Source organism: Pseudopipra pipra, chromosome 2 (genome assembly GCF_036250125.1).
Source record: "Pseudopipra pipra isolate bDixPip1 chromosome 2, bDixPip1.hap1, whole genome shotgun sequence".
NCBI classification, from domain to species: domain Eukaryota; kingdom Metazoa; phylum Chordata; class Aves; order Passeriformes; family Pipridae; genus Pseudopipra; species Pseudopipra pipra.
In genome coordinates, this window is record NC_087550.1 from 21,337,558 (window position 1) to 21,363,933 (window position 26,376).

The 26,376-nt window shown below is 39.1% G+C and overlaps 1 protein-coding gene across 4 annotated transcripts in view; it reads right to left on the reverse strand.

The window, feature by feature from the left end:
• Positions 1 to 5,200: 5,200 nt before the first annotated feature.
• Positions 5,201 to 26,376, reverse strand: part of DCBLD2 (discoidin, CUB and LCCL domain containing 2) — a 58,200-nt gene continuing 37,024 nt past the window's right edge. For 3 of the 4 annotated variants that reach the window (XM_064644294.1, XM_064644295.1, XM_064644293.1), the window contains 12 exons: positions 25,270 to 25,321; positions 24,217 to 24,289; positions 21,578 to 21,711; positions 20,888 to 20,928; positions 18,126 to 18,341; positions 16,457 to 16,581; positions 12,853 to 13,000; positions 12,286 to 12,465; positions 11,251 to 11,344; positions 10,834 to 10,883; positions 10,418 to 10,555; positions 5,201 to 9,339 (listed from right to left, as the gene is read on the reverse strand). In XM_064644294.1, the coding sequence (XP_064500364.1) occupies positions 8,897 to 9,339; positions 10,418 to 10,555; positions 10,834 to 10,883; positions 11,251 to 11,344; positions 12,286 to 12,465; positions 12,853 to 13,000; positions 16,457 to 16,581; positions 18,126 to 18,341; positions 20,888 to 20,928; positions 21,578 to 21,711; positions 24,217 to 24,289; positions 25,270 to 25,321 (1,694 nt within the window). In that variant the 3' untranslated portion in view covers positions 5,201 to 8,896. Of the gene's footprint in view, positions 9,340 to 9,965; positions 10,142 to 10,417; positions 10,556 to 10,833; positions 10,884 to 11,250; positions 11,345 to 12,285; positions 12,466 to 12,852; positions 13,001 to 16,456; positions 16,582 to 18,125; positions 18,342 to 20,887; positions 20,929 to 21,577; positions 21,712 to 24,216; positions 24,290 to 25,269; positions 25,322 to 26,376 lie in introns of all 4 variants that reach the window. The other variant, XR_010428033.1, reaches the window with a different exon arrangement.

Sequence of the window (26,376 nt, forward strand, 5' to 3'; positions counted from 1 at the left end):
AAATGTGGGGCACCCAGAAATTGAAATTAAAATGACTAAAACTAATAAAAGAATAATCAGTGAGTCATCATCCACACCTTACACCAGTGCTTGTAGTCAAATTTCCATGTTTTAAGCTTGTTGTTGACATGAGACCCAGCAACAATCCTAGAAAGCCTTTGAGGAGGCTTTCTTCTTGCACTGTCATTTCTGGCTTTGCAGTAAATAATAAAAAAAAAGCATTGATCCTGAATGAAGTTGATGAGCTAATAAGTAAAACTATGGGTAAGATTTTATCTCTGCGTGTTTTTGTTACTGATAAAATGAATTAACTGCAAGAACTGCTTAACAGATGTATAAACTGTAATTGTGCCAATGGGTTTGAGGCTGTAGCTTGAGGAATTTATCATTCAGACTTCTAGGTTTATAACTTCACCTCGGGCAACCAGTGGAAAGCCAAATATGAATTAAAAAGGTCAAGAGTTGCTTTTCAAATGGAGGTAAGAAAATGAGAAGGCAAGGCACAAGCCTGCTGGGCATTTTCATATTTTTTTTTGGTTTTTGGGGGTTTTGATTGAAATGGAATGTCTCACACAGTGTTAAGTTTTTTAATTTGGGATTTGCCCTGGAATGTACTTGTTTTGTCAGCAATTCTCACATAGGTTAAGTTTTTTAATTTGGGATTTGCCCTGGAATGTACTTGTTTTGTCAGCAATTCTCATATCTGCCTAACAGGTGATAGCGATCATGTCATAGAAATAAATGAAGCATGAATGTGTGAAGTGTAATTTTAAGTGTTCTCAGCTGTTGAAAGATTATTGTCCATAATTACTTCAATTTGATAATGCTGAGTTCTGGTTAAAATATGTTCTTTTTCTACAGTGGGGATATAATTTCAGAGTTTCAAGAGCATACCAGAGTTAATTGAGTTGTCCCTATTTTGGATCCTGGGTGCAAGAGGTGGAGCAGTAGCTCTTAAGCAAGGAGGCCTCTACAGAGGTCACCTGAGCTGTGGATTTGTTCTGCACTCTCTCAGTCAGTAACAATTTCATAAAATTCCTAACAACTGTAACATCATCAACATGATGGCAGGTTTTCCTCCACCAAATGTTACTCAAAAGTTGTTTGGAGGGAGATACAAGCAGGCAGAGCATGATTTCCTTAGAAACCGATGGAAAAGGCAAATCTAATAATAGCATTTCCTTGGGAAAAAAGCTTTCTTGTACCCCTCCCTCTCTGTACCAACAAATTAATTCATCACTAGAGGGCAGTTTTAAACTGTCCTTTATGAAAGAGGGTTCAATTGGTATGTAGTGGGACCCAGTCATATGAACTGCTGGGCACCTCTGGCAGACTGATAAATCAGAGAAGTCACTGGGAGTGGAGACTGACAGAAAAATAAGCATCTCAAGTGCACAGATACGTGTTAAGGAAAAAGATCAGCAGTACCAACAAGAAATTTGTTATACCAATATATTTTGGAGTCTCTGCTGGGATGACAGAAAGCAAAATAGCATCATCTACAGGTGGGAATATGGGAGGATATCTTTAATGAACTTACTAGAGGGCTGGCATCATGACTTATGGTAAAAATATTCGTGGCATTATTTAATGCAATAGCCATACACGTGTCTCATAAAAAGTCAAATTTGGAAATATGCACAAGTATTTAAAACGGTGATGTAGCTGTATCTCAAGTTCTCTTTGAGGTCTACTCAGAACTCATTCTTGCAGGCAGCTTTATTAGCACTGGATGTCCTGTGGCTGTCTCCTTACTGTGTGAGTTTAAATTATGATACAGATGCAAAGAAATTTAAATTTTTGAAATAGTGAATAATGGTTTCAGTCTCTTGATACTGGCAAATTTAGTATCTGCCACTGTTTGGACTGGGAATGCTGCCAGTGGAGGTCTAGTTTCATGAGAGAAGTTTGTTTAAATAATCAGCATTCATTTTTGTTTATTTGCTTTATGCAGGAGACCAGTTCTCTGTGTGGTTTCATCTTCCTCTACTGTGTTGGGAAAAAAGCTATAAAATATGCAGAGAACTATCAATTATTTTGCTGTGCAAACATAATTGAAATATCATTGGCTATAACTGCTGTTAGGAACTGGAATTGTGTTAGGACTTAAAGTTTTTTCCTTTACATCAAAGTACTGGATTTAGACCCCATTTAATTTTGGGAAACAAAGGTAACTGTTGAAGTAATAATGTATTGTGGTTTGCTGTGATTACCCAAAAGCTGGACTGGAAGACAGCTCTGAAAATTCTGAAAGTCTATGGTGCTGAGGAGTGGTTTCTGTGTTTGGTGTGAACCAGCTGCCCTGTGATGTATTACAGCTGTGTAATAGATGCTTATAAATACCCTCAGGAATGTAAAATAATGAGCTAGGCAGCAGCCATCTAATAACAGAAGGATTCTCAGGTAGGTATAAAAGAAGGAGTGCTAATAAAAAACAACCAGGACTTAGAAGCACTCACATAAAAAAAAAAAAATTCCTTTTGGAAGTGACAGCAGAGCTTACTTGGAGCCTCTTGCATGTCCAGCCCCTGTCATACATTGTCTGGGCAGGTTCTGAGACCTAATTATTCCAGCAGTATGCTGGACCTTGCCCCATCCAATTGTGGAAGCTGTCCTAGTTGCAAAATCGGGACCTAACATTACATTGGAGATTTGGCTGCTGCTGGGAGAGAGAATGACCCCATCAGAAGTGTTACATGTTCAAAGCCTTAGAAACTGTGGATGAGAGCATGGGAGTGGAACTTGCTTTTTGAATGTGTTATACCTGAAGTTTGTCAATTTTGGAAAGCTGCTCTTCACTAGTGCTTAATGAACTATCATTAGTGCTTGAATCTCTAAAATAATTTTTTGTCTTGAATAATTTAGGATAGTGAGATTTATCCAGTAGGATCAGACACAATACACTGTATGTGGTGCGTGCTCATTTATATGGTGCATATTGTGCCAGGTAAGTATTAAAACAGGATGCTGAGTAATTCTTTGAGGACGTATCTTGAGGTCTTTTTACCCACTTGTCTGAAGGAACATGACTTCCCAGGATTACAGCTAGAATGGTCTTTTGTGGGCTGAGAATTAGAATCCCTGTTCTGTCACTTTTTTACACTAATGAGGTTTTTAGGCTTTGTTGTTGCATGAAGCTGCAGCTGGGAAATCTCTTAAAGTTTCAAAACATGTGAGTTTTACTGAAAAATGCAAGCTTTTGCTCCCAGTGAACCAGACTTTTGGGGCAGAAGGAGAGGTTGGACTAAGTTACCTTTTAATATGGATGGCTTAGCAACTTCTTTTAGGATTTAATCTTTTGTCTCTGTTTTGTTCTTTTGTTCCAAAATCATCATTGTAAAACCTGAAGAAAAAAAGCAGAGGCTTGTTTGGAGTATTTTGTCTCAGTTTCTGGGGAATGTTCTAATTCTTATTCTGCTAATGCCATCCTGAATTAATTCCGAGTATATTCTATCACAGATGTTCTACATACATTTGTGTGTTTGTGTTACAGTGCTGTTTTTTCTGATATATTATTTTGTGTTCACAGAAGGAGCTAAAAAAAAATCTTGAATTTGTTTTTAATTCCTGTGAATCAGGAATTTTCACTGCTGTGCCATGAGATTGAACAATACATCACATACCAGTTCAAGACAGGTGCTGTTTCCATGTCTGAATGTGCTCCTGTTTAAAATACTGTTACCTACTAGATTGCAGTGAACATAAATTACACATTCCTGTTTCAGTTCCCATGAAAATTCTGTAGCTTTGTGATAAGGTCCTCTGTGGGGTCGAGCTTTGAGCTAGACTTCCCTGGACCTCAACTTACAGTGAGCCCCCTAAAGAACAGAAAGATTTCTCAGTTAAAAACAAAACAAAACAAAACAAACAAACAAAAAAACCCAAAATATATGGGGCAACATAAAAAGGAGAGAACTGAAGATGCAACAACTAAAGCCACAAATCCCACATATTCCCGTGGTGTGGGTGTCAGCTTTGTGTCAGCATGGGTCAGGCTTCAGTTTGTTTTTTAGGCTTGGATTCAGTGCTGCCTGGGTTTTGCACCCTCTATCCTTCAGAATTCAACTCTGCCACTCGTGCTGTGGTGGTGTCCCCCTGCTCCTCTCCCCATCTGTCATCTGAACAACACCCTCTGTTAGTCTCAAGGGTGAAACTTGAAATCTAGATAATCGTAGATAATTGTAAAAAACCTTTGTTCTTAGTTTTTCTGTTCACTTTCTTTTTAGTATATTTTGTATGACGTTCCCACTGGGTTTAAAATCTTTTACTTGTACTGAGTTTTCCAGTGGTGTTTGTCCAGTTTTCATCTTTCCATTAAATTGAGTTTACTATGGTAGAGCAGAAGTGACTGTTAAAAGTCTGTCCCTTTGAAGTGTGAAGGAGTACAAAATATCACTGGCCTTTTTGGTTTATTTGCATCATACTTAATTACTTTCTTTATTGCCTCTTAGAGGTATGTGTGAAACTTGTGCTGTTTGATCTTAAAACTACAAAAACACTCTCTGAAAGGTCATCAATTAAAATTCCCTCTCCTCTGTTCTCCTTGTAGCCATTCCTCATTTCTCCTAATAACTGCTGTGAAAAGTTCTTTCTCTTGTCTCTTTAGTTCATGAAATGCAAAACTGATAGTTTTCCATGATCTTGGCAGCTAAGGGAATGTTATTTTACTGTTGAAACAAGGTTTACCTTTTAAACTAGTCCATCTAATTTGATACTACAAACCTGCTTGCAGGTGGTCTGGCATTCATTTTCTGGAGACAAGTCTGCTTGTAATGTTACAAGGATGTTTCAGTTTGACGAGCAGAGAACTAAGCCATTTAGGATCCAATTCTGACTTTGTACTTGCAAAAGAAGAGTAATTATGACAAACTTCTTTTATTAGGCACTCCGGTGCCAGTAGAATTAACATGAAAAAGGGGAAAAAGCAAAAGCAGCATCAGCTTTTTTTCAGTAACTGGAAAATAGCCGTGGTCTAGTTGAAGACTTAACTAGCAACTCCTCTAGCAGTGCAGAGGTGTTGTGCTCACTGCGAGCAGAGACCAGGACCTGCTGAGGGGTTGCTGCATATCCCTACTGCCAAGAAACTCTTGGAGGCAGGGAAAGACCCCTGTTGTAGTGTGGTAACTCATAAATAACCCTGGCATTTCCAAACTACAAATGAATTAGACATAAGGTAGGTGTTAATTGCAAACATACTGAGTAATACATATGTACAATTTATTTAAAATACTTTTTAACATACATATAAAAACCCCTCACTATTTATACAGTCTAAGTTCTAGCAACATATACAAATACTGAGCAACTACAATACATGCTGAGGTAAGAACATACATTCTGGGAGAATACTCAAGCCAAACAAGACTGAAATACATTTTATATCCATACATCTTCACATGTAAGAGAGACCCATGAAATGTACCTTTGCTTTATTGTACACAGGTGAATTCTAGTCTTAAGTGTGTCATGCAACTTAGATTTGGAAATTAATGTTTGTAGCATACATTTTAAACCCAACTGTTACATATTCAAACTTACCTTTTTAGCCCTACCTAGCAGGTAACATGTTTGAAGCCTGAAGCAGGGAGCAAAGCTTGGGACCAAATTCTTTCAGGAAAGGGGCTTAAATTCTTAAAAACATCCATTCCTGTAACAGCTAATGCTGCTCAGATAATGAAGCTGCATTATGGTTGCTTAAAAAATAACCCACTGTAAAGAAACTGTAATTCTTACACCACCTTAGCCTGCACTAGCCATGGTTCTACCACACCCGGCCTGCAGTAAAAATTAAATCCAGGTGTGTTATTCTTACTGACCTGAACACATCCATTTATTTTTATGGTAATTTTCCAAGCCTAAACTGGAACAGGTTGAAAATGGAGAGGATTCTTAACTTGGGTTGATTAAGTATGTATTGTCACATCTTCGTGGAAACTACTAACTTCCCACTCCTTTCAAATAAAATTAGTTCAGATAATTTCAAAGTCATAGTTGCTGCTGATAAGAACACTTATCTGTTTAAGCAGAACTACAAAGATTGCAGACTAGCTTTGTCAGGCAGAAAAAGTTGCAATAAAATCAAAAGTACAATTATAGGCAAGAATTTGTTTTTCACAAATGGGTCTTATATTACATTCACATTTAGGCTTATACACCCAACTCTTAAAAAAATAATTAAAAAAAAAATCATTCTCAATGAATGAGAATGAATTATCAGAAATTTTAGAATTGGGCTTTAAGGTAGCACAGAATATGTTCAACATCTTTGATGGTGACATGGATTGAAGTGCACCCTCAGCAAGTTTGCTGCCAACACCAGGCTGTGTGGTGCAGTCAACATGCTGGAGGGAAGGGATGCCATCCAGAGGGACTTGACAGGCTTGAGAGGTGGGACCTCATGAAGTTCAACAAAGCAATGTTCTACACCTGGGTTGGGGCAATCCCAAGCACACCTAAAGGCTAGGCAGAGAAAGGATTGGGAGCAGCCCTGACTGTAAGGACCTGGGGGTGATGGTTGATGAAAAACTCAACATAAGCTGGCAGTGTTTGCCCACAGCCCAGAAATTGAAACACAGCCTGGGCTGCATCAAAGGATCATGGCCAGCAAGTTGAGGGAGGTGATTCTCCCTCTCTGCTCTGCTCTTGTAAGACCCCTCCTGGAATACTGTGTCCAGCTCTGGTGCCCCCAACATAAGAAGGACACGGACCTGTTGGAGCAAGTCCAGAGATATCTAGAAAGTTGATCAGGGGACTGGAGCACCTCCCCTATGAAGAAGACAGGTTGAGAAATTGGAGCTGTTCAGCCTGGAGAAGAGGAGATTGTGTGGAGACCTCATAGCACCTTCCAGTATCTGAATGGGGCCTACAGGGATGCTGGAGAGGGACTCTTCATCAGGAACTGTAGTGACAGGACAAGGAGCAATGCGTACAAATTGAAAGAGGGGAAATTTAGGTTAGATATTAGGAAGAAATTCTTTACTGTGAGGGTATTCAAGCACTGGAACAGGTTGCCCAAAGAAGTTGTGGCTGCCCCATCCCTGGAAGTGTTTAAGGCCACGTTGGATGGGGCTTTGAGCAACCTGGTCTAGTGGGAGGTGCCCAGGGCAGGGGCGTTGGAATGAGATGATCTTTAAGGTCCCTTCCAACCCAGACCATTCTGTGTTTCTACATAATAACATATTTTAGATGTTGTACAGGCCACAAGTAATTTTTGTTACAGAGTTTATATACAGCCCCTCTGCAAACAACTTTTCAAGTGGTAAGTGAGGATACCATACTGGTATTAAGGCATGGTGGCAGCCACTCTTGAACAGTATTTTACTTTTGATTTAATGTTCTCCACCTTATTTAAGGACCTGGGTAGTAAACAAGGCTTTGAATTACATTACAAAAACAAACAGTAACCACTGAAGTCCATAAAAGTGGGCTACTGTCTAGGTAGGGGGTCTCACATGCATGAATTAATTCAGCATCCTCCCAACACTGCTGTTAGGAAAAAAATAAAGCATTTTTACTGTGGGGTTTTTTTTTCCCCCCTACTACTTAGGTAAGAAAGCTGTGCTTTTTCTTTTTTAACAAGATAAAAAATGGCAAACATGGTATTCAAACTGTTTTCATTTTGTGATGACCTAGCTAAAACTAGTCTACATTACTTCAATAGAAGACTTACTGCAATTTTTATAGTAGAGAACACTGGAACATTCAAAGGATACAAATTCCATTAAATACGTCTGAAATGGACACTCTTTGGAACAGTACTGGTTCTTTTGCAAAGGTTTTGGAATCCTGTATACTTTTAATAAGAACAATCACAAGAAAAACTCTAAGGCTAAAGTTTGTCAGTTGTGCTAAAACGTACCATATGTGCTAAATGCATGTGTAACACAAACTGTGCACCATTAGAATATTTGTGTGCTTCCTTAAGCACTCACAGAAGTATATACAGATCTTTCTTTGTATAAGCTCACACCTGAACACACAACAATAGACACTTTGGGGGAGGGCAGGGCAGGGCCTTTCTGAATTCAGTCACCTCCAACACCTGGATGCTTCCTGCACACTGACCATTAGGGAAGTCTGACTTGGAGGCAGATGCTATTCAGAGTAGCCTTCAATCAGGAGGGAAAAACGAAAAAGCAGTTGCCATGTAGTTTCCTTGTGTGAATTTGTCCCTCCTGGATCCCTAGGAAGGAACAAGACTGAGTGGCTTAAGGAGATGAAACAGAAAGACACAGAGACAGCAGCTTCTAGTTTTGGAAGGCTAACCAAAAAGGCAGGAACCTTCAGAGGAACAGACAGCTGATGATTCCTCATCCTGTGAACGAAAGCTGCAATAATGTAATTCAGAAACAAAAATAGTTTATGTCTTGAAGTCAATGAGATTTTTGCCATCAGTCATGACAGTTGGTAAAGTCCAAAATTGTGCAGACATTTGATAAGAAAAAAGGGATTTTAGAAACTGCAGTGCCCACATATAGATCTTAGAAAGTTAGGAGCTTTGGGGTTTGGGGTGGGATTTTTTCCCCCCCAAGAAATAGTACCATTAGGAAGAAAGAACTGGCTTTAGTACTTTAAATTGTTTCTCCCCATTTATCATTCACATCTATGAATTACTGAAGCTAATCATGAAGAGTTCTTCTCTCATGTCTGACAGACAATTGTACAGTAGTAATAAAAAAGTCCACGGTTTTGCAGGAGACAAGCTGTTAATTGTACGTACAGCTTTAGGAAAGGCAGAATTTCTGTCTTCCCAGACTCCCAATACCACATCTTTTGGTTCAACATCGTATTATTTAAGACTAACAATATCAAAACAATGGAATTAAAAAAAAATGGAACTGTCAGCTTTATGGAACTGGCTTTTAAAAACAAGCCATCATTCTGTCTTACTCGTGAGCTAACTGAGTTCATCCTTGCTCCCAGTGGGGTGGGCCACGCTCTGCGGTACCTGGTACACCAGTTCGTCGGTGCTGCCCGGCCCCGGCTGCCCCTTTGGTATGTCGTACAGTGCCTGTGCTGATGAGGCACTGTCTGTCCTAGATAACAGTTTACTGCAAGTTCCAACCAGTGGAGGAGCTTGATTCCCTGCAGCTTTGAAGGTGGAAATGGAAGGAACGCCAAGAGGTGTGCTGGGATGGCTGGACATGTCCATGATTATGGGAGTTGCGTACTCTGGTCCAGTTATAGGCAGTGGTTCGGCGTAGGCGTGGTAAACTTCTTGTATGGGTGAATTGTAAGGGTCCAGGTCAGCATAACTTGCTTCTTTTCCTTCCTCTGGTTTGAAGGTTGATCTCTGATGAAGTGTGCCGACAATTCCCCCTACCAGGGGCTGAGCATATTCTGTGTTGCAAGCCCCAACAAAACAAAATAAAGCCATACTTAGTGGAATGGTTTTTACAGCACTATCACATTAAATACAATTTGTCAATATTTCACAGGATAATAATTGTCAATATTATTATCCTAGATCAAACCAGCGGTCCGCCTCTGTCCACCAGTGCCAACCGCTTTGGAAAAGGATTCCTTTCCACCCAATAGTTAAAGCCACTGGGATAGCCACAACATCCCCATTTCTCAGGTTTATACTTTCCTGGTGAGCTGAAACTTCCCACACTGCAAATCTGCCTGAAAACAAAGCTTATTGAAATGTTCTTCCCTGCAAAATTAGATTTAATTGAAATTATCTTTCCTTGCTTTGAATAACAATGGTCTTTGGGGTGGAGGGTTTGTTCTCTGAGGGAGGAAGCCTGCATGTGGTCAGCTGAGATGTTTTAGCTCAACAGATAATCCAAGTTACAAAAGCTGGAGGTGAGAAAACTGGCTTGCTGAGTAAAAACAGACAAGCAGCCAAAAAAAGAAAAGCAGTTCTGCCTGCAGTGAAGCTGTAATTCTGCATATCTGCCTAACTCTGCCATCAGCTTGTAAGCACAGAGCCAAAGGAACAGTCAGTCATCTTCCTCTCATACCTGGGCCACCAGGAAAAGGCATATGCCATTACCAGTAAATCCTCCTTTTCCACAGCACAAGGATGATTGTGAGTGTAGGGAACCATGTGCCACATTTCAGATTTGTGCATAAAGAGACTGTGATGACATTATTTCCAGTGCATGAAAATATACCCAGTTCTTCAACCCTTGGGGTTCTTGGGGTTTAAGAACAAGTACAAGTAAAGAAATTTTCAATTACTGCATTGACTTAGGCAAGTGTTTATCTACAGCACATCAAGTCAATACATACTTTTATGATACTCAAAGATCTCAAAAGGTCCGCATTTTAAGAAATGTGCTTACCCAGAGAACTATTCATTTCTCCTCTGTTCCCCCCAAAAAACAGGAAAAAACTAAAAGTAGCCGAATTCCTGACATTTTTTAGCATGTGATATATATGTTACATGGCCCACAAAAACAGTGAAATGTACCTGCAGACTCTGTTTGCAACATTGTTGGGACTTCTCTTGGTCTTAGGTGACTAATTTCACTGCTGCTGTAGCGTACAGGAGTTTCTTCATGTTCTGCTGATTTGGTCGGGAGGAATTGTTTCATTCCTTTCCACCATCCTTCACATGGATTAAAAAACAAACAAACCACTCAAGACTTCATTTATATATATATATATATATATAGTGTTTTAAGCTACTTAAAATATTTTTGCACCACAGCCCGTATTTTGTAGCAGCAGGTAAATAACTCGATTATCAGTATTTGCATGTCCGCAAAGTTACAAGGTATTTTAATATTTTCTGGCAGACTGAAGAGGCAGAGGTGACAACGTGACTCTCACCCAGTCAACCTTCCTGAATGCTGAGTAAAGGATTTCATAAAACCTTTTTGTTACCTGCACGATCCCAGTAAGGTAGATCATATGTGCCCTCAGTTTTTTTCTTGCTGTGAAAAAAAAAAAAAAAAGGTGTATTTTAGCTACTCTGCTTATCAAAAGATGCATTAATTAATGCTCATCAACTATCACCTTGGCTGTTACTGGTCCTCAAATTTAATGTATAAGCACCAGTAACCTGGCTTGCCATCACCAGTCTGCTGCTACTGAAGAAACCAGGCCTTAGTAAAAGCACTTCTAATGAAAACAATTACAAAAAGCTGGTTTTGCTGTCCTTACTATTCAAGTGAATGTTTTCTCAGAGAGAACACAATTCCTTCCACAAGTGCAGACCACACAGTCCCCACAGTGACACATGCAGCATTTCATTCCCACACACCAGACTGACACTCATTTAAAGCACTCTCATTCACCTACCGGTTTCTCCAATGCCATGCACAAACTGAGATAAGAATCAGAGTAGTGAAGACCATCACCAGCACTGGAACCAGAACTGCTGCCAATGCCACATCTGAAAACCATTAAATTAACTGGTGTCAGACAGAAGAGCTTCTCATAAATCATGGAAATTACTTGGGTAAAGTTTCCACATGTAGTGTCCATCACACCGGATTCCCCCAGCTAAGTTACCCTGCTGGATGCTCCCACAGTGTAAATTTCAATTAACATCTGGCTCTTCTACACACACGCACAGCTGGTGTTTTTACAAGGTTTTTCATCAAAATCAACCAATTTGTTTTAATATAAGATTTTTCTGTTAGAACATGTGTTTTATTATTTACAAAATCCATTAGTGTAACCACTTAAGTTTGAACTCCTTTAAAAAGTAAATACCACAGTACCTTAACCGTTAATCACAGTTAGCCTGTGCTGGGTCTGTGTGTGACATGAGACCATCCTGTCCCCTGCAATCCAAAGGACACTTTAGCAGTGCCTCAGTCTGCAGTGACCTTGCTCCCTTTTCTGACCATTTTCTTTGATAAGCAAAATTATGTTCTTCAACTTCCATGTCAACAAGACTGATCCATAAAAGATTTGCTATGTCAAAAGCATTCTGTTCTAAGAAATTATCTAATTCAATAACAAAGCAGTTACACTTGATTAATTCAGAAGAGAAGTCCAAGTTGCAACTTCTTCTGACAAAACCTGTTCAGGGATTAAAAGCTGAACTCAGTTTGAACAAGCTTTGGAAGACAGAACTGTTATCCAGATATATAATACACATTGTATATACATATATATCTGACTTGGAAGATTGGTTTTGTTTCTACATGCAGTATGCAACTGTACATCTTTCATCATATGTGTATTTAATAACTGGTAAATACTAAGAAGTAAATATTGATAATTTGCTATAATGTGTTAAGTGTTGGGAAAATTTAAATTTAGAAAACAGACTTAATATACGCCAAAGCACCATAAGGAGTTCCCAAGCACTTCTACTGTGGATACCTTTGGTTACACTTGGAGTCACTGTAGTGTTCTTTATTTCAGGTGTGAAAGTTGTTTTATCTGTCTGCAATGAAGTCTTCACTGAATGAATGAAGTCATCAATGAAGTCAGCATTCTTCTCATCATTCTTGTTCTGAGGTGGTGGTGGTGGTGGTGGCAAGGTGATTTTAGGAGCACGACCTTCAGAAGAAAAGAATTTATAAGAAAAGGTTTCTTTGAAGTGCTAGTTTTCCATGTCTCCTTTTCAGGAGAAGACAGCCAAAACAGTTTGCTGTAAAGCTTTTGTTCATGTTATATAAGGAGAACCCCCCATGAGTCAATAACATGGGAAGCAAGTGACTGGTGTCTTTTGAAACACTCATTTTCAAAATCAACTTGTGTACACCTAAATTCGGTATTTTCCAGTTAAGTGTAATAAGATCTGGAGAAATTCAGAAGTATTGCTTACAGAAGGATTATGCAGCCAGAAAGGACTTTTTTCTCATTGAAAATATACCTACAATGTAACCTTTAACCTTAATAATTTCACTGCTTGTCTTGCACAATGAAAGTTTTCAGTTGCCTTACCTATACTAAACTGACATCCTAGCAGTTCTACTTTCATTGCAATTTTCTGGTGCCATTTTAAGGGGTTAATCCTAAAAAAGCGTGCAATAATAGGTGGAATGAAATTATTGCGAACTTCCTGGTACAATTCAGTATTCCCTTGAAATACCTAGAAAAGAAAAAAAAAAAGAGAGAGAGAGAGAAACATTATTATTATACAAATGCAATAACCACTAAGTAACTACAACCATTTTTGATGGTTTATTTAGGAAAAATAAGCAGTGCAGGATCCTGAAAATTCACCCCAGAACAGCGCTGCTGCCTGCACATCTCCACTCACTTGGCCCATTGCATATGGAACTAAATAAAACAAAAAAGGCACGTGTACATGTATGCAGCTACCTACTTCAGAGTAAAGGTACCATGTAATATCCTGCTGATGCTCCCCAGGCAGTGCCTGCTGTTAAAGACATCTCACATGTTTACAGCACTGAGTAATTCTAACTTGGTCCTCTTTGGTATTTTGCACTTACTCTTCAAATATATGTATATAGCAAGGAATTGTGACACTGTGCAAGCAGCAATTAAGCAGTGTCTTCACACAGCCTAACAGTTAAGCACAGTCTGTCTGGGGCTGGCATTTATGAGAAAGCATTAGAAGGCACAATCAAGTACGTAACCACACTGTCCTCTCGTGGCTGCTGTCTGCAAGTGCCGAACCACAAGTAAAGTAAAGGATTCGGGTTCAGAATGAGAAAGCTCTCCAAGTCTCATACTGAGCCATGGGGTTCGGGAAGAGAAGGGCACAGACTTTGAGTGAAGGATGAGCTCAAGCTGGTCCTTCACTGCCCATCCTCGCCCACAAAGAACTCATTAAAATGTGCAAATACAGAAAGGGTCTGTCTGGTTGAAATTTAAAACCAGTGAGAGATAACTCAGTCACTGCATAATGCAGTATAAACACACCAACAAACTCACAGTAAACTACAGGTTTTGCACCCTTGGAGCTGCTTAAAACAATAGAGCAGTTTGTCCCAGTATTCCAACCCTGCCTCTCCTTTAAGAGGACTGGTTTGGCACCATGTCTTTGGGTAGGAAGTGAGCTGTCTCCCCATGTTAGTGCACAGCAGTTGGGCTTTGGCTTTGCACATGCAGCTCTGTGGTGGTGCTGCTGCAACACAGGTCACCACAGAGGTGACAGTAAATGAGTTCTTTGTTTTTAAAGCACTGATACTGCAAATCACATTGGACAGAATGAAAAACAGAATTTTGGCACTTGCCTGAAAAAACAACTATTACAGGGAGTTGTCTGCTCACTCACACCACTTGGTAAACAATAAAGCACCCTACCATTCTTAGGGGCAAGCGCTCACTGTGTAACAGCTGATGTATCTGCATAAAATGGAGCAGTCAAGAGCTTTTAGAGCATTTCTGATCAATGCAAATTGCTGTTGTTTCAACCTCCATACACAAGACTTTTTTATCGCACTCCTGTGTTTAAGTTTTTGTAACAAAATAACTAGAATATCCCTAAAGTTTTGAAATAAAACAATTATTCCAGGAAAATATCCATTCAAAAGACAAAAAACCAAACCCTAATGATCCCAGGGACCTTCAAGGGACTCACTCCTTAGCTCCCTGATGTAGATAACATGTCTCCACTCTCAAAAGACACCCAAACCCCATTATTACTACTCAGATGTAAGTATTTTGGTTTCTCTCTGCATAGGCACTGACTGTCTGCATGTTTGAAAGCACTGACTGACCAAACAGATACATGAGTCAATTTAGTTAGCCATGGAAAAATAAATCACTCAGTAATTTAAATGCAGTACTTCATGTTTGAGTGCACTATTTTTTCTACATCTTAAATTAGTAACCAGCATTTTTGTTTCTATGTATCCACGTGACACTAACAGACTAAAACTGCTAACCCATTCACCACACTAAAAATCCAGGTTGGCAAACACAAGGTATTTCCCTCGAGGGTGCAGTCTCTGTTCTTCCCTGCAGTGCAGGTGGACAAGCACATGGCTCTCACTGATATCTGTCCTGCTCTGAATTTAAGTTTATTGTTCTTAAATATATTTAACAGCAACAAATGAGGACAGATTAAATGCAGGGATAAATTTATGGTGTTATTTTGGAAATAAATGAATAACACAAAGTAGTCACAGCCCATGTGTCCACAGAAGACTGTGTTCCAATTTAAAGCCACTTTTCCCCTAAACAAGGGCCACTTCTTTTTTTAAGCTGACAGGCTTGTAGCTACAGACCTCACCAAAGAATCACTTGTTTTGGTAAAGATGCAAATGAGAAGCAAGATAGAGAGGTGACTTCTTGAGGGGATGTGCCCAGCCCAAACTGCTCTAACTGTCCTTGTTAGTGCTGTGCCTGCCAGTGCCCATTACTAAAAGAAAGTACAAGCTGCATCTGGCTGCCCAAGCAACATGTGCACAAGTTACAGATTAAGGACACGGATGTCCAACACTGAAAGTTAAGTCTCACATCAGGTTTCTGAGGCTGAGCAAGTAACAGCAAAGACAAGAATTGGTAATGACTATTACCTTCAAGAAAGATTAACAGTAAAGTCATTCTTTACTCCAGGCTTTTATTAGCCAAGATTTGATGTCCAGTGTTATGAGAGTAACTTTACCTGCAGCTCTGTATTTTTTGTTACTCTAATTTTTGCACAAAAAAAAAAAATTGGCCTAAGCTTAATACAGTACAAGTTTTTTGACGAGAGATCATTTTCATATTCCATTTATTATCAAACTCTCTCCCTTTCCCTCTGTGCTGTCAAACAAAATTTTCCAACACTGCAACTCTCATTTGTCATTTCCCCAATTCAAGCATTTTTCAAGCATTTTACTTTTTTTCATATACAAAATGTTCAGGAGAAGTTTTTCTTGAGTACTGCCAGATCTCTAGAAGCTATTTGCAAAGAGGACTACAGGAAAGCCTTGGAAAAGCATCTAGCCCCCTGAAAAACGTTAGGAATTTCAAACATCTTTGAAAAAACAGCAAATAGCACCTCCCAGTCGTTCTGGTGTGCAGTTACAAAAGGCTCAATCAAAGGGAGAAGCCTGCAACCGTATGCATCCAAAAGCAAGGCTCTATCACAGAATCACAGAATATGCTGAGTTGGAATCAAATGAGGTGATGGCAGAGGACAAATCTGTTATTTTGAACAATACTGAGCCATTTTTTCTGTCATTTAACCACAGCTGACACTCCCTGGGTATGTCTGGTTCTTCATGCACTGAACCTAATGACACAAAGAGTGCAAAGAAAGATGTATTGCCTGTAGTTTCAAGCTCCACAATTTGTTTAATTTCATGAACGTGCAAGAGGAACAAAATGCTCAAATTACAAGGCAACAGCTGCAAAGGTTTCCTAGGAAAATTATCAAACTAACCCTGAAGCCTAAATTCTGGCAGCTCAACAGCTGAGATTTTATTTTACGGCCAGAAGAGGGCAATCTAAACTCACAAAATACACTGGATTTTAAAATGTTTTTCCTTTTTCTTGAATACTTCATGTTTTCTCACCTTACCAATATTAGTTGTATTTACAATTGTGAAATTTCCATAAAACATACCTAGAAAGTGCACGGTATTTTTACCTTATCTTTATCCATGCCAGGTTCTCTGTACACTGTCCACTTCTGTGCATCATCACTGTATAAAATTCTGTAGGCTGAGACATAATAGTAGTACTCTGCTAAAGTTGATCCAGTAGTTATAATGCCTGTGAAAAAGAAGGTGTCCAGTTAAGACAAAAAAACCCGCTACCAGTTTGTAAAAATTTACAGATCAGCTTTTGAATCCAGAGTTAAGATAGTCTGGAGTCTTCACTGGTCCAGCTTATTTCAAGAAGTTTATCCAACTCCAAGGTGCCAGAGTCTGAAACTTCTACAGTGACTGCAACTTAATAATCATTTTACTTACTTTTGTATTTTAATTTTCATGATATAACCTTACTAAGCACTCTTCCCTCATTTCTTGATGGAAATGACTCGTTCGTTTGACCACAGCCCGCTCCTGTCTCCAGCTGCTGAGACAGCACTGCTCTTCCCTGCTCTTGTACTGCCAATCTAAAAGCACCACTGAAAGAACTGTAGATTCCTACAGTTGATGCTTCCATGCTGCAGAACAACTCACACAGGAAAGCTGTTTTGTAAAAGCTTATTAGCACAGGATGATTTAGAGGAGTCACATAACATCCAAATAGTCCCTAGGGAGATAATAACAAAGGCTGCTGGTAAACTAGAGTTGTTTAATGACAGGAAGCCAAGCTGCTGATAGCAGGGTGTGCAGCTGAGGTTACAGAGACCAATTCATGCATTTGAAAGAGACAACCCAAACCAATCAAAGGAGAACGTTTCACAATAGCCTTAAAGCCCAGGATTCTATCTACTAAACACTCTACCTAAAACAAATTTATTTTTTATTTAAATCAGATGACAAACATGCCCATTATCAACAGTGAATCACCTTTCCACAATTAAAACAAAACAGAAAACACTAACATCGATACCAAAGATACAACAGCTGCACTGCCACACCAGAGGTTAAACCCAAAATGCCAAGATGCTTCACTACTCAGAATGGGCAAGGCTGCCATCAACGGGAACCAGTAACCATAAGCAGGCGACCTCAACTCCCAGAACGTGAAGCAAACCATCCACAGCAGGCTGGGAAACGGCACTTCCAGCTGTCTCACCAAATAAACAGCTACTAAAATCACCATTTTTGTGAAGGAGCAGAGCCTGTTTGCTGAAGTAAGGCACAGACTGCTCAGGGGCCGCCATCCCCAACTCCCAGCCCAAGTTCCACTTGAGGCAAGGAGATGAAAGGGAGGCTACCAACTGGTTTACTCTGCCTGCTGCTTATCTCACACTGCACTGCAACTACTCTTGTCTCTACTGTTGGATTCACTATGGCCCTTACAGGGACTAGGGAAAATCTAGAAACCTAAGTCAGTATATGTGCATCGGAGGTACCAGTGGATTGAGCTGACTGGATTTCGATTTGCACCTCAAAACAGACAATTAGCAGGCTAAGAGAAGCATCAAGGATCCAATAAAACCACAGGAAAAACTTCAACAAATTCTGATGGAAGAGCTGTCTTCTACTATGAAACTATACCTCTTCAGCTCCAGGCTCCTCCAAATTTGCGGTATTGGTAATTAAGTGTCTCCTGGACTTTATCTAAGACTTAGCAGTGGAAAAAAGGATGTCAGTAACCAAACTTTTTGAATGCTGCTGAAAAATCACATCAGATTCACTTACCTGTTATTTTCTTTTCTTTATTCAAATCAATCTGCAACCACTGATGTTCATCACTGATAAGAGCAGCCCAAGGAGGACCAACCCTTTTTAGTCTGGCATTTTCAGGTTTCCAAATGTTTACTTGTCCTGTTTGGTTAGGCCACTCAAGAACAGACGATGAAGTGATCTGGGAATCAGGAATTACCCCAGATTCCATCCCCAGTGTCCCATAACAACCTGAACAACAGAAAAGGTGAGGACTGAAAATGAAAACTGAAGCTACTCTGCTTGGATTTTAAGACTTTATGTACAAATATTAAAGTGCCATCTAAATTTATTCCATAACAACACTATCAACAAAACACACTGTCTTCTGCTTTCTAACAGTGATATTGGAACCCAACTTCATAGTAATGAGATTGCCATGATTTATGCCTGCTCCAAGAGTAACATGGATATCCTCTTAGCCACCACTCACACAGAGCACTAAATGAGAAGCTTTGGGGGAACCGTCACGGTTTAAGATGGTTGGTGCAGGAATGGGAAACAGACTACTTGATCATTTGTTCCTTTTTGTGTCTTCATAACTTCTTGTTTTTTAAACCCACCTCAGTATGACAATTTAATTTGAACATCAAAGCATGTAGGAAGTCATGTCATAATCCTGGTCTTGAGCTCAAATGCATCCCTGAAATCAGCATTCTTACTATGAGTTTCTTCCCATGTTGCATTCTGCTGATGGCTAACAAACATATCCTAAATTCAGGGCTAAATCTCCTTGTGGCTAGTTGATATCCATTTGCTGTTTGCTGAATCTTATTCTGTAGTGCCAACAGTTTTCTCCTCTCAGGTGTACTTCCCAGAAATAGCAGCAGAGAGCAATCTTTTCCTTCAGTTAGGCAGGCTGAGCAACCCAGCCTAGTTTCCCTTCTCCTGTGAGCACACCCTCTCTGCACCAAGGTTGGGCACTCATCCTTGAAGGGAGCCCACGTGTGACTGGATTCCAGGGAAGGCCTTGTCCATCTCCTGTGAGATGGCATTAATAGTTTATTGTCTCTACTTGACATACTTCACCTGCCACAGCCCAGGATCACGTTAGCACTTTACTAACAGAATCCTTTCCCTCATCTCTTGTTTCCATTTAACATGTTGCCAGTTTGAAGCAAAAATGCCTCAGTCTGTAAGCATCTGACATTCTACCTTTTGCTCTGTGATTCTTCAGTTAATTTCTATCACTCAAGCCTCAAAGTCAGCCAGGTCTTCCTGTACAAATAATTTCACCTTTCTCTGCACAGACCACACCTCTGGCATTAATAACACACTCTTCTATTTCGTATCAAATGAAACCAACTACTACAGAAGAAACAGAGTAGGACCTTCAGCACAGTCTGATAAACCTCATTTGAGCATACTACAGGAGTTTTCTTTTGCCTTCAGCAAATTCCTAGGTCACTTAACTACAGAGATTTTAATCTAGACCTGCATCTCGTCTCTATTTAATAATTTCTCACGTGCCACTGAAATCCAGAGATCTAGATCAGCATTTTGTCCTATCTCTTCATATTTCCAGGCCATTAATTACTTTCATACACACTATCAAATCACATTTTGAAAGACCAGCAAAAAGACACCAGCAAACCCCACCCAGATCACTGTGTTTAATATTCTTCATGCATAAGGACACCAGACATGCAATTCCTTCTTTCAGCTCTTGCAGAGGGTCTGGGAGAGAAATTATTTTACTATTAGGTACATTATATTTTCTAATTTTTGTCTGTTTGTTTACATTTCCATCTCCAAACACCTCTGCCCATCAGATTCCTGTCTTTATATCCCCATTCTGCATCCCTTTTATTTATATTAGGAAAAGTATTTGTTTACTTTTGAAGAGTATGTGCATGGTCCCCCCTCCCTTTTTTTTAACTTTATCATTATGAAAAACAGACATGATGGTTTTATGGATTTTATATTGTTATTAAAACAGTTAAAGACACTGAGGAAAGGCCACTGTCTTCACAGTACTGCCAACATCCACTCGAAGACAGCATTCAAAGCAACTTAGAGAAAAACCAGCTTCCATTTAGAAAACTGCAGCTAATCTATTTGAAAAACAGGTAAGATAGAAGGTAAAAACTCACAAAGCAGTAAAGCTTCAAAAAGGGCAACACTTGTGATAACAATCATCAACCTGGCACACATGGACAAAACAAAACATAAAAGCCAAGAAGGGACATATCTTAGACACAGAGCAAGGCCCAACATGCCCTTCCAGAGCAAGAGAGACAGTAATTTACCACACAGCATTCAGCTGCAAGGAAAGGGGAGGGGGAAAAAGTAAAACAAGGAAGAGAAAGGTGAGGAATCATTTTGAGATTTCTTCTAGCTTTCTTAACAGACAACCAGGAAAGTGTAAGGAGTAAACCTGGAAGAAAACCAGAATGCACAGTTGTTACAAATAAAGAGCAACTCTTAATGCCCAGCTCTCCTTTAGTAGTCTGTTTAAAGTATGAGAATCAAGTCACTTTAAATTAGACTACAATAGAGGAACGTAACTTGAAAGAATCTCTGTCTGCAGATAAGCAAGGCTTACCTATAAATGCAGTGAGGATTTATCATCAAATTGAGATAGTAAAACAATTCAAAAATATACATTACTGAGGAATGCAGTAAAATAAGTCTCACAAACTAGAACAAAAATTAAGAAGTAATATACCTGCACACTTATTCCTACTCACAACGTTTGCATCAAAGTAATAACATCTAACACATGTGATAACACTTACCACTTGTCTTAAAGGTGAAGAGACTTGTAGATAAAGGTCCCCTGCAGAGAACAAAAGATGTTTTGCAGTACTCAGGTAAACTGAAACAAACTGTCTTCAATTTATTTTTCCTGTCTGACTGCTTGCCAGTGAAACCTATGCACATATGCCTGAACAAACACTTAGTGATTAAAGCAACGCTTTCTGCCACCAAGTTGCAGCGCTTTCAGTACAAACACCTTTTCAACTGAAAGCTAGTCCAGAGATACAGAGTTGGAGGCTTTCAAACAAACATACCAGGCAAAAGGCACATCTTCATTAAAATGCTCCCTTACATATTAAGCTAATCATAACAACAAGAATCAATTTCCTCTGACTACTTTCATTCCTGGGACTTCTGGGATACAATGACAAGCTACACTCTTTTCCCTGTAACTAAAAAGCTGCCATTACATTACTATTTTTCCACAGACCATTAGGAATTTACAGTCAAGCAGGTAAAAAATCCTCACAGAATTTGGAAAATTAATCTTTACAGGTTAAAAATATCTAGTAAACAATTACATTGCAGCAAAAGTGCACTGTGAGAACCTCAGAGAAGAGAACCTGTCAGGGGAACATGTAGCTTCACTAGCTGAAATTAATCCCTCAGTGAGACACGACCAAGATCTAAGGTGCCAAAGATAAGGAAAAGACAGGAAGTACACTTACACCTTTGAGGTGACGTTGTTAGCCAAGGAGCCTTCATAGTAGGGAATGCCCTTGCTGATCACAACGTTAATTTGGCCACCCAGGGTATTTGACACAACGCCTGCGTGAACACCAGCCATACAAAGGGATGACGACTTGAAGAGGGGGGGAAAGAAAAATTTAATACTACAAAGTAAATAAATTAAATACCACACCATCTATTGTAAATGCTACACTATCCAGTTATAGCCTTTGTTATTATTACATTAATATACTGTTCTAATTTATTTAGAAATAACAGACTCATCTACAGTTCATTATGAAATTTATAAGAACAAAAAGAAGGTCCTAAATTTCACTGGGTCCTTGCCCAGATGTATTTGGTATGTAACTCCTGTAACTAAATACCCTCAAACCAACACCAATGCAAAACAGTCTGAAAAAGCCAGACAGCCAGACTTTCAGCCTACAATAAATCATGTTAGACAATAGAAATTGAAGACATAAATACATAGGAAATCTTTTAATAGAAAGCACATTGAAAGTTTGTTTGTTTATTTTCTCACAATTAAGGAGTGATGCACTGCAGATTTTGTAGCTTTTTGCCAAGGCGCTGTATTTTTTAGTTTAACTCATGGTTAAACATGGTTTAACCTGAATGGTTATCCAGGACACTGATCCATATAAACCCACAGTAATACATGAATACAAACCCATCCTAAAGAAGTCAATTACCTACATTGTACAGGTCAGTGGATATCAGTTACACAAAGTGTTTTTGCAGGACATCACGTTCTTGCCTTCTCTCCCTGGATGACTGGATCTACTAAGAAATGTCACAGTGACACCTCCCTGGCTTGCAGGCTGGCTGTGCCAAGTGAGCAGGACTCATCACATCAGTCCTTCAGGCACTGCAGAGTGAGCAGAGAAACGTGCCTCTGTCTCCTGGATCAAAACTAGCCAAGCTGGGAAGCAAATCCTTCCAGCCAAAGGGGCTTGACCAAGAAATACTCTAGTGTTCAGGAGAAGAGAGAGAGTCCAGTTCCAAAAAGAGCTTAGCAGCAGTGGCTTTGCACCATCCACCACGTGCACCAAGATTTCTGGAGGATTACTGGCTACACACAGTGCAACAGGCACAGACAGAGCTATTCTCAGGTGTCCCTGCAATGTGCAGCACAGGGGTATGAGAGATGTTGCAATTCTGCAGCCCCTCACATCCAGCAAGACTGGGATCGACACAGCTCCCCTTTCCATTGGAAGTATGAACATGGGATTCTGCAGTAGATGCAGCTCTCTCCTCTGTGCCCACCAGAAGATGTCAGCAATGAGAGCTCCAAGCTCTCAAGGACTGTCTACAATAGGGTGACACAGCAAAGAATCAAGATTTAGAGTATTTTTTAAAGCAACAAGCAATTGCTGTACATTTGAAAGAGATGCATGAGAAACCTCTACCTGAAACTTGGCCCAAAAGTGGGCTGGACAATTTGATTTCTTCGCACACAACTTGACTTCTGGGAAATTCTCTGCTTTTATATTCAGTGGAATAAAGTGAGAAAAGTGACAAAAGAAAGTCATAGGGCATTTATTTCTGAAAGTTTCCCTTTTTGTCCATAGAAAACAATTTTTCCAGATTTTGGCAAAAAAACCTCCCAACAAGCAGGACTCCTACGAATGCTGCAAATATGTTAGGCAGAGAATCAACTTCACCTTGTTACCAGCAACAAAAATTACCTCACAGCCATTTAGTGAAGACTCACTGTGGACCAGAACATATAACAGTTACCTTGTGGTGACATTTTTACGTGTGGGTGATTGTTTAAGGATTTACACATACTTGAGAAAAGAAAAACAATCAGGCACACTTTAGGTTCATATTTAATATTAAAATATTTGAATGCTAACATTTTTAAATTGTCTTTGTGCTAGATCTAATGGCTTATTAAAGGAGTATTTTTTAAAAAACAGAGATTTCATGTAATTTTTACTAGATTGCTAGCAAAATTATAATAATCTAAAAAAAACAAAGGAAACACCCTCCAGTCCTATGGCAAGTTTGTTAATTCAGCTGCAAAATCTTACATTAGAAAAACACTATACACGGTTTTGTAGTGTTTTAAGTAAATAGTACATTATTGAAGATTTAATTTCCATTTTACAGAAATACTAATCTTAGAGTATTAACTTTGTTTTGCAAATTATTTTATAGGTGCTGAGCATAAACAGTATTTCATCTGTCCAGTTGTAATAAAAAATTAATATAACCACTGAGACCCTGCTGTGAGAGACATTACATTGTCAAAAACCAGGAGGACATCATTCACTGGTTCTTTCATTATAAATCTGAATTTCCCAAAGTGAGAAAGCCAACAAAAACAAAACAGGAAATAGAAAACAATATTTTGATTGATCCACCTTTCTCTGCAGCCCTTACAAAAATGTTTTGAGACTCTACTACACTATTTCACTTCTTGGAGGGGGCAGCATCTGAAGCACCTGTCATTTAGCAGCAGTGCCAAAACCTGGATACCATGTTATTCACTTTAGGAGGTATAAATTCCAGCATCCAGGAAGCAGAACTAACATGAATAACTATAGCTGACTTGTATTGTGCATTGCGTGTTTTACCAAAATTCACTTGAGCCCACACTATTTTTACTTACATCTCGGTATCCATGGGGAATAGTGCCTGAAATATCAGCAAAAGGGATCACACATCCAGCTGGACAATACTTACTGGAAGTGAACAAAATATCAAGTCAAGATATACATACACTTACAACTCTGTTAATGTTACAAAATAGTAACTACGATTTGATCTACAATACACTGTTATTCATATATCCCTATGTAAGGATATATCCTAATTGAATGAAAAGCAAGAGGCAAGACACTGGCACCTCTGGAGCCAGCCCATGTTCATGTTCCAGGGCCATTTCATACTGCAAACATGAAAATGATTACATCTGCAAAAGTGAACTGGAGTAAACTTGTTAACATTTTCACCACAGTTCAACAACATTGAAGCAATATTGCAGGTTCCATGAAAACAGTGAGAGTCAGACTTTGGCACATGGTAAGGTCAGAACCTACAGTTAGAGCCCTATTCTGGAACTTGGGAAAATGGAAGAGAAATGCAAAAATTGCACTTCAAAATGTTTCACAATGCCATGGCTTATGTCCTCCAAAAAGTAAGTTTAGGTACTTCACAATACTCTGCAGCTTTAAACATTGTCCTGTAGATGGAAATGGAGAAGGAGAAAACAGGGAAATAACAAATGCTTCCCCCATCAGAAGGTACAGTATTCTGTGTCTCCACAGAACCTCATTAATGCACACCAAACTGTGAAATGGGTTTGTAATTTTCAACACATTTCATCATTTAGTGCTCCTTAGGTAACCATAATATGAATTTCAGTATTTAAGGTGTATACCTGCTGTAATATTCTTTCTATGGGAATCAGATGTTAGCTCCTATGTGTTAGTGCAAATTAACGAGGTTCTACTGTATACTGCATGTAAACAACAAAAACGGGAGAGAGGGAGGAAGCAGGAGTGCAAATGTTAAAATTACCCAGCTCTAACCCTAATTGTTTCTCAAGTTCTCTGGATGGTCAATTTTCAAGCTGCAGTCAGATATAAGTAACAGTGAAGTAGAAACACTAAAATTACTTTATTAAAGAGATTGGGTGGAAACAGGTAAAAATCAGTCTTACTTGAATTCTGGTTCGGAAAAGTGACTTGCATTGTCTAAACAGGTAATTAAGTCTGGAAAGAAAAAATGTCAGGTCAAGAGGATAATAAAGACAGTAAGTTTGAGTATGCTTTTTAAAGTGCATGAAAATAAACATTTGAGCCCTGAGGCTTCACCAAAAGTCTCAGAATGAAGAAACCATGTTCCGACTAAATTTCTTTCAACAGATTTTGTATTACAGTAGAACCTTGCTAATTTGTCTAAGTAACTGGAAAATCTACTGAAAATGTGACATAAGACATATTACAAAAATTCATCTCCTGTACAGCTTAATTTTAATTTATAGCCACACTTCAGAGAACCCAAGATAATTCAGAGACACAAACATATGCTCTTTTCACAAAATTAAATTAATATTCTACCTAAAGAGGCCTGTGTTTTCAGCATTTAACAATTCTGCAGTGCTGAACCTAAGCAGTACAAGGAACAAATATTATAGTGCCATGTTATTGGCATCCATGACAGATACTTCAAATTTCATGTTTGTGTCTGATGTGGCTCAGCACATACAGTCCAACATATAGAGAGGAAAGCAACAAAATCTCCACAAAATTAAAAACTGAAAGTCTTTATCTGCTCTTTTTAGAATTATTTCCAGAGAGGGTTTTTTCAAGCCTTTTGCCTACTGAAGCAGTTGCTTGTAATCCTTCATTTCCTCACGGACCACGTAGGTCACTCACCTTTACAATGAGTGGAAGGAGATGCAAAACAAATATAGCAACCTCTTTCAGAAGGTTAGAGTAACCAAAAACGTGGCAAAAAAACAAGAAATGGCAAAAAGACTAAAAGGTAGTCAGCAGATTATGTAATTAAAGAGCTGAGGGAGTATAGGATACTGCTACTGAAATAAAATTTTCCATGAGGTTAGTCTGTATAAAATATACACCGTTTGATAGGAAAACTTTATAGTTATCTGCCACCTTGACTACCAGCTGAAAAAATGCATTTTATCCTTAATATGAAGGAGTTCTTTCATTCGTAACAGACAACTGACATTCCTCCTCTGCTATTCAAGGCAAGCTATGATACCATCTCTTTAAAACTACAGCAACTTTTAAGTAACTGGCAG